Source organism: Brachyistius frenatus, unplaced genomic scaffold, assembly GCF_029030835.1.
Source record: "Brachyistius frenatus isolate BFR_SWC_R1_liver_20210118 unplaced genomic scaffold, ASM2903083v1 Contig_4, whole genome shotgun sequence".
NCBI classification, from domain to species: Eukaryota; Metazoa; Chordata; class Actinopteri; family Embiotocidae; genus Brachyistius; species Brachyistius frenatus.
In genome coordinates, this window is record NW_027210603.1 from 8,013,659 (window position 1) to 8,022,214 (window position 8,556).

At 41.5% G+C, this 8,556-nt stretch overlaps 1 protein-coding gene across 1 annotated transcript; it reads right to left on the reverse strand.

Moving 5' to 3' along the window:
- Positions 1-173: 173 nt before the first annotated feature.
- On the reverse strand, positions 174-4,547 carry gata1a (GATA binding protein 1a). Its single transcript, XM_069715625.1, has 6 exons — positions 4,449-4,547; positions 2,336-2,550; positions 1,732-2,235; positions 1,242-1,387; positions 1,001-1,126; positions 174-876 (listed from the first exon to the last, which is right to left on the reverse strand). The coding sequence occupies exons 2-6, from the start codon at positions 2,547-2,549 to the stop codon at positions 589-591; spliced, it is 1,278 nt and encodes a 425-aa protein (XP_069571726.1). The 5' UTR covers position 2,550; positions 4,449-4,547; the 3' UTR covers positions 174-588.
- Between the last annotated feature and the right edge of the window lie 4,009 nt (positions 4,548-8,556).

Below are 8,556 nucleotides of genomic sequence, written 5' to 3' on the forward strand. Positions count from 1 at the left end.
GCGGAGTGGAGGATTTGCATACCTGCTGTACACTTCCACTGTTAAAGTGTGCAGTTCCTGCACAAAGGCATCACTATACCTGAGCAGGTGAGTACAATAACACCACACAGGAGGCATTACTGTGGTCAGGCCACTGAGATGAGAATTCAAATGACTTGAAACAAAAGCCTTCATAAGTCCAACAGAATAAGTCACGCATTTTATTATTTTCTCCGTGGAGTTTTAAAAATGGTACTGACAATTATGCAAATACAACAACAGACCCACGGAACACAAAAGTAAAGTATGGTTTCACATCATGAATAAGAAAAAAAGGGATAGTCACACAGATATGGCAGTCCAATCAGATTTGTGTATTTATAGCTGAATGAATTCCCTTATCGGTGTGTTGACAACCGATTTCATCTGACTTGAAACAAGTGCCTAATAAAGATATTATCGACAAAATGTTTTTTCTGATAAAATACAGAGAAAATAAACAGAAACCTCCATTCAATATAAAAACACATCTGTACAAATCCACTCAAATAACTGGCAAACAAGCAAGACGCTGATTACTGAATATGTACATCTGCCTGATCTGTTATGTCACACCAGTGTGGGAACCATGCCAGTGCTGAGGTGGTGTGTGTAGGGTAGGCTGGCAGAGGGGTGCAGGGGAGATGGTGTAGGGATGAGGTGCGGCGTGTGGTTGTAGGTAAGGAGAGTCCCGGGACCGAAGGAAAAGGGGCCAGCGCTGTCGTTCAGGGAGGGCATCTGTGTCAACTCTGAGTACGGCTCTAACAAGGCAGCCTTCTTACTCTTCTTGTTCTTGTTGGAGACTTTCCTGTTGCGTGTTTGGATGCCGTCCTTCTTCATAGTGAGGGGCCGGTTGACCTGGGAAAAGAAAGGAATCAAGCCTTCTGAATTGAAATGTACAAGCAGATGTAGGGTAAAAATGATCTGTAGCAGTTTATGGATGCTTTTCAAAAATGTTTTGTTGTGATTGGGGCTGACTCACATTGTGCAGTTTAAAGTAGAGTCCACAGGCGTTACACACAGGCTCTCCATTGGCGTTGCGTCTCCACAGTGTTGTTGTGCTTGTGTGACAGTTGGCACACACAGTACCTGCACGCTTGCTGACAATCTGAAACACAGAAAAGGAAAAAAAAAATCAGGTTTCTAAACTACTCTGACAATGGCATATGATTAATTTAATAGTTTAGTAAGGAGCCAAGAAAGGCCATCTCAGCAGGTCATACCAGTCTCTTCTTGGGCCGGATTAAAGGTCTGTTTTGGCCGTTCATTTTGTGGTACAGTCCACAGGCATTACACAGGTAGTGGCCTGTACCATCCCGGCGCCACAGAGGGGTAGCTGTGGCTCCACAATTAACACACTCTCTTGCCTCTGTTAGAAATTATAATGACACCATTATACAGTGGGCTTGTCAAGGGTGACTTATAATGACTCATAATAGTACGTTACATAAAAGAGAAGTTAATACCTAACGAGGGGACACAATCTCTTATTTGACAAAAGTATGACACCACATTCAGTCGTGTTTTTGCACATGCCCTGTTGTCATGGAACTAAAAATGTTTGAATGTTCATTTTGTAAATGTTCTTTAAGGAATCTACTGAAAAAGGTCATGCAGTATGATCAAAAGCTCCAGAAACACCATTGCTGGTGTGTAATGTAGTAGACTAATGAATCCAATCACAGAAAATGACAGATGTCAGTGTATTCTCACCTGGAGTGGAAATCCTTATCTTGTTGCGGAATTTTGGGGAGTACGAGGGGTTGATCCAGGCTCCGGGGCTGGAGTAAAGGGCAGCAGAGCTGTACTCCTGTGGGCTGCTCATGTATGAGCTGTAGGGGCTCAGCATGTGCGGGTGGGAGTGAGATGAAGGAGTGTACAGACTCCCAGCTGCAGGAGTCAGATTCAGAAAGCTGCTGCTGGCACCCAATCCCCCCAGCGGGCTCAGGCGCTCCGCCTTCAAGGCCTCCTGCAGCCGTGGGCTCTCCCTGTCCTCTCTGCCCGGAGACGAGTATCCGTCTCTGGAGGTGGTGAAAGAGGCTGTGACTCCGGGGGTGTAGAGGGAGGTTGTGTGTGAATGCAGTGGGGTCTTGGTGAGAGAGCTGCTGCTCCAGGTGGAGGACTGGGAGTTGTAGGGTGAGCTCAGGGAGTGGCTGGGTGGCCCATCCAGCAGCTGAAGGTTGCTGAGGAGATTCGGTGAGGTGAACACCTGTCGAACTTTGGAAACAGGAGAGACAGTTAGAGACAAGTTAGATCAGGACTGGGAGGGTGAACGAGGAGATGGATTTGTTGAGTGACAGTGGGTGGAGGCACTGACCCGTGCCGTGCCTGTAGGTGGATGGCACTCTGCTGTGGCTTGGGTTGGAGAAGAAAGAGGGCAGGGTCGTGTAGTCTGTGTCTTGGCTGGAGTAAAAGGCCTCACCCTCTTCTCCTGGAGGCAACAGGCTGGGATCAGAGGAGAAACCGGCCAGAGGATCTGAGCTGAGCAGAGCTGGAGACACCCAGTGGGACTGGTCTGATGAATCCTCCATACTGCCGTGGAAAAACCAGAGTACAGATATAGGACATTTACAGTAAACTCTCTGTTTAATGAAACTTTACGGGTTTATTTAGCAAAAACTTAAACTAAAATTAGATTTCTTGTGATTGGTCACACTGAAAAGACACAGTGTGTACAGCTGTGTGATTTACAATACAGTTAAAGTATATTTACAGTTTGAAAATAGTGGCCCTTTTAGTCATTTAGTGTTTATTACAGTATTCCAGGACTCTTTGCACACAACCCTTTATACAGACAGTGTATGTTGTTGTTAATATATATTTTTTTTTAAATAGTTGCATCTTTTGGCTTTGTTGGTTTTATTTTTAGGTGCATGTGTCTGTCTTGGTGGAAATTACTCTTGAAACTGTGTTTAAGAAAACTGTGAACCACCTTAAAAAACAGAGCTAAATTCCTTGAACTTGAACTCGTCATACTGTTCAATTCTGTTAATTCAAATGAGAATGATTGGACAAGCTTTGACTCTGATTGAAGCAGATGCATTATCATCAAGGTACTCGCTTAACAACCAGAGCAACTTTAAGTTATCAAGGATGAGATCTCTCGACAGCAGGCTTTTTCAAACTTCCTTTTCTAGGATCCTCATTTGACTGTGGCTGAAAGCGAAAACTAAAAATAAATGGGTCTATAAATGTAGTGATGCAGCCAGTGACCAAACGGTTCCCAAAGTAAGTGGCCTTACTACAAAAGGTGTGCTAGTTGAAAAAGATAATGCCTTTGGGGACGCCCTGCAGGGTGGACAAACAGCACAGCATACACACTCTCACGCTTACAGTTTTGTTTGCCTGTTTATTTTTAAGGGAGACTGTTAACAACAGTCTGTCACACTGCTTGACAGATTATGTGAAATTGTTTCACACCCGTCTTCTAAATTTGTTTCATTTACTATTTCTTTTGATCAATTTTTTATTTCTATTTAAAAAAGAATTCAAAGTAACGATTTAATTTTTAGTCCTTGAGCTGGAAAGCTCATCTGCTATATCACAAACAGCGCTGATTAACGCGCAGCGTATGTTGCAGCGAGATGACGGGAATTGCAATAACAGTCGAGGCCGCTCTCGTTCTGTATCTTTATAGGAAGGAGGAGAGGGAAGAGACGAGACTGATAGTGTCTGATAAAGTCTGAGAAAATCTGATAGACGGTGTTATTATAATGCTAAATATATCCAGCTCCACTGATACAACATGACCCCTAATCTCATCTGATTAATAGAAATCTGGTGGAGAAGAAATATGACAAGTGTCAAAACACAGCAGGGTGAGGCAGCCTGTTGTGGACGGCTGCTCAGACAAAACCAGAAACAAAAACAGGCGCCTGTAGATATATGTAGATATAAGAGTCCTGGAATACTGTAACCTACAGGCGCCTGTTTTTGTTTCTGGTTTTCAACTGGTTGTCAGGTAAAATTTAATCATTTAAATGATTTTCAGACTCAAATCGAATACCTACAACATAAAGTGGATGAAATGTGTTATTTATATGTAAATTCATTGAACTCTAAGTAATGTAATGATCAAGCCAAATTCATTTTATTAATCATAACATTTGATATATCTATGGTAAAATGTAGGAAAAAATTATAAAAATCCATATACAATACTGAAATTTAAAAGAAAAATAATTTTCATTTGAGAAGGAAACAGAATCTCGGGCATCCTCAATGTAAAGTTTTCGCACCTCTCTACATGTCACAGTTCAAGCAGTAAAAGGTCTGAGGTGATCTGAATTCTCAGTGAAAGTTTCAAATGCACAGTTACAGTTAATCAGCATAATTTGCCAGTCATTCTAAACAAATCGATTGTAGTAATACACTAATATGTGCTGAAAAATATAAGACCAGCAGAAGACAAAAATCTGCAGGTCACCTACCTGAGTGGATGTCACAGATGAGCGAGGGCAACAGTGGGACTCGGGGTCAAATTTGAGCAGCCAGGTAGGAAAGTGTCTCGGCTCGATTGTCTACCTCAGTGTAGGCTGACGGCTACAAGAACAACTTCTCCAGCCAGCAGCAAAGTTTAGGGCTACGAGACCATCCGTGGGAGGGGTTGGGGACAACTTTTTCAAAAAGACACACCTCTTTGGTCCAGAGAGAGAAAGCTGGCATGAGGGCAGATGTAACATACTTACACCCCGAATCATGAATATAGCTGTGTAATTTATCTACAAAACACAAGTAATGCCTTGTCTTATCAAAGGTTTGTGGCCTCTGAAGGATGTGCAGAAGGTGAAGGTGTCGGCTTTAAATCTTAGTTCCTCTGCTCTTCCTTAATGGCTGTGTGTGCTGCTTGTGTAGTGTTGATAACATGCATGTATCTCTGATGATTTCCACTGAAGAAGCACATACAAAAAGCATATCAGCACCAAACCAAGGTAATTATTACAATTATAGCTGATGGACAGACACAAGAAGCCTAGGTGTATTTTACATGACATAAACATGTACAGTTTCTCTATTTGTAAGATTTAAAGTTTGACCAGATCCACTCCGAAATGTGATGTATTGGGCATTATACAACATTTGCAGGCAGGACAGTGAGCATTGTTTTTTTTTTTTTTTTCTGTTGATGAATGGTGCATACAGCCCCTGATAAGACCAAGCCCACATGGAAAAGTGTTTGACAGTCATTTGAACAAAGCAGATATAAAATGCAAAGATGCAATTTCTTTGTGGTCCGGCAAAGCTTGGAGTGGAGCACAGTAATGCAAATCGGTAAAGGAGCTGCAATCATAAGGTGAGAGATATGGTCTGGACACGGCGTGGCTGCACACAAGCCCGACACTGTCCCAGTCATTTGGTAGTCAAAGCAGCTTCCCAACTTTCCTCTCTCTTTGTTCATTTACAGTTTTCAGGGAAATCAGAGGGGGAGAACAGTTGGGAAGGATGAAAGTTTTTTTTCTTTAAAAAAAAAAAAAAAATTAACAAGGTCTTTTTCTGCCATTTACAAACCCACAGCTGTTCAACAGAAATGATCCTTGTTAAGTGAGAGCCAGATAAACTTCATCAGTTGAGCCAGATGCAAATCGATCTATGTGTCATGGTAACTGTGCCACAAAATTGTTGTTAAATCACAAATTTCCCTAAACTGTCCAGTTTACCTGTGTGTAGGTAGGTCAGCAAGGTCAACTAGTTAGGTGTCAGGAAATACACAGAAATGTGTCCTTTAACAGGGCTGGAGCAACTGAAGACACTAACTGTTGGGCAGTGGTCCTTCACCGGTGGTTCGTGACCCTAAAGTTCAAATGAGTTGCGGATGTGGGCCTGAATTTTTTTTTATGGGAGACAAAAGTCCAAAAAGTTGAAATTTCCAGAATTTCTGTTGCTTCGATTTAATTTCAAAGGATATGTTTACCATGATGCAGCGTACATTCAGTGTTGTCATGACAATAACAAACAAAACAAGTAGGCTATAAACATCTAAGTAGTAAAACTCTTATTTGAGCATTTGTAAAAAGTAAAAAGGTTGTGATAAGATAAGTTTAGCTTTTTATTCGATATCTCAAACAGTTCCATTTAGATTATGAAAACCTGATGAGCATTACCACCTTTAACTTGTTTAACAGCTGGTGTTCTCTTTGTTTCAGGGAACACAGGAGAAGTGGAAACCTGTTACATGTATACATATCAGGTTTTAGAGGGAATAAGGTGTGAACATTTACTTTATAAGATTGTACAAACGGAAGGGAAACCAGAAAAAAACAACTCATCTATAAAAGACGGGATTCTCCGTTCCAGTCCTGCTCTCCATCTCCTTTATGGGCTACTTCAGATCCTTTCAGTAACATTTCCAAAGGGAAGAAATCGAAGATTCTGCTTTATGGATATGAGTTTAAGTAAGGTATGGTGATCTTAAAACTAAAATTGCCTGTTGCATGCTGGGTGGGCTCCAGCTTGCCATGGCTTTGAACAGGATAGACAGGAAAGAAAGCAGGCGATGCTACTTTATTGTGTTGTGCGTATCCCTTTGTTCACTTGGCAGGGCAGGGAATACTTTTAAGGACAGTAATGTAAATAATTAAATGGGAATGAGCTGAATATCACGGAGAACATCAGCGTGTGTGAATGAGCGCTGTATTATGAGAAAGAGAGTGAGACGAGGTTTCTGTGGCAGTGTGGACAGCTGGGCAGGGATGTGGCTGCTGCCGCTGTTCTGCTCTGATAAGAGGTTATCAAGATGAAAGGAAGAGGCCAGGAATTACAAGCCTGCCGCTCACTGTCATACAGCAGCACAGACACACACTCTGACCAATAGGAGACTACAGCATGTCTGTTGTACCGCGTAACTCACACAAGGCTGTAAAAATGCGTGTTGTGACTGAGAGACACACACACACACACACACACACACACACACACACACACACACACACACACACACACACACACACACACACACACACACACACACACACACACACACACACACACACACACACACACACACACACACACACACACAAGCCAGACGCTCTGTTGCCAGTATCAACGTCAGAAACAGTTTGAGCTGAGACCAGTTGGACAGTTGGAAAGGTTGTGAGCCCGTTGTAGCTGAGGGACGAATGACAGTGTGTGTCACCAGTGGACTTTGAGGACAGTTCTCTAATTCCCAAGAAACAGGCCTCTGTGAAGGCGGTGGTCTTATCTCTGCCATGCAGGACTGCAGCAACAGGCTACGTACGAGAGCTCTCTCTCTGTCTGTGTCATACACGCACACGTTACATTTTTAGCGGTTTAGTAACATTTGTAGTGGTTTTCTCTGCACATGAGTTGGATCATGATGTCCAAGCGATGTTTTGTGCAGCAGCAGTGCATTATGGGTGTGTGTCGGTGCAATGACTAATAAAGTTATGCGTCTGAGTGACCAAAGCTGAGATATTGTAGCTTTTTCCATTGCTGATTTTGTGTAATCTCAGTATGCTGCAGTCTGACAGTCTGAGCATGACAGATACAGGAAATGTTACCTCATGTAATTATGTGCTTTCTCTGATTTTTCACTTTCATATTTGTAGTTCTAACTAACGAAACGAACAGTTTTGTTTCATTAGTTGTTCAACAACCATTTGACAGATATTTTTCTCTTTGATTATCACATAAATTCTACATATCTGTTGTCTTATGTATTATGTGTGTTTGTGTCTTTGGTAGTCAGCAATCTAATTATGCTTTAAAAAGTCATATTAACCTCTTTAAATCCAGTCCCCAGTTTATATAACACTTGATTATGCTGGAGAAATCATTTTACCCCACATTTCCTGTCACTATCATACAGTATATTGTGTAGTCTGTATTAGTTGCTTCCCGCTCTCATTGACATTATGTGATGTTTACACTGAGTAAAACATTCAAAGCCATCGGCATCACATCACATTGAAATGTTGTAAACATGCATCAAGATGTTTAATTTGTCTGAAATCCACAAAGTCATATGTTGCCTCGGAAAAATCTGGGATCTCCACAAGCTTTTAAAACACAGTTGTGTGGGTTTAAACAGTGTTTGGTTGCACTGGATAAAGTCAGCACTGATGTTATACAGTATTACCTGTTTTCTTTTGTGATATTTGCATTTGTGTTAAGTATTAGGGGGGCAGATGTATTAAATGTTGTTATCTATTGCTTGAATGAGAGAAAAAGCTGAAACAAACAAAATCTGAGTTAGCGTCAGCATTTGAACCTCTGTTGTTGTTTCCTACTTTTCATGTTAACTCCCCCCCGCCCCTCCCCTTTTTATTGATCATATCTCAAGTTTATTGAATAATTAAGCTTCACATTCAGTAAAAAACAACAACCAAGAAGTATCCTTAAAGTATAGAGGATAACACCACCTAATGGCACAAACTGTCAGAAAGTCCTGAAGGAAAGGTGTATCACCTGAAGCCTACACTGCTCTCTAGTGGGGAATAAAGAAATCATTGAATTGACAATGTTGTACATAAAAATAATTGAAGTAAATATATAATATCTAAACAGAAAAAAAAAGGC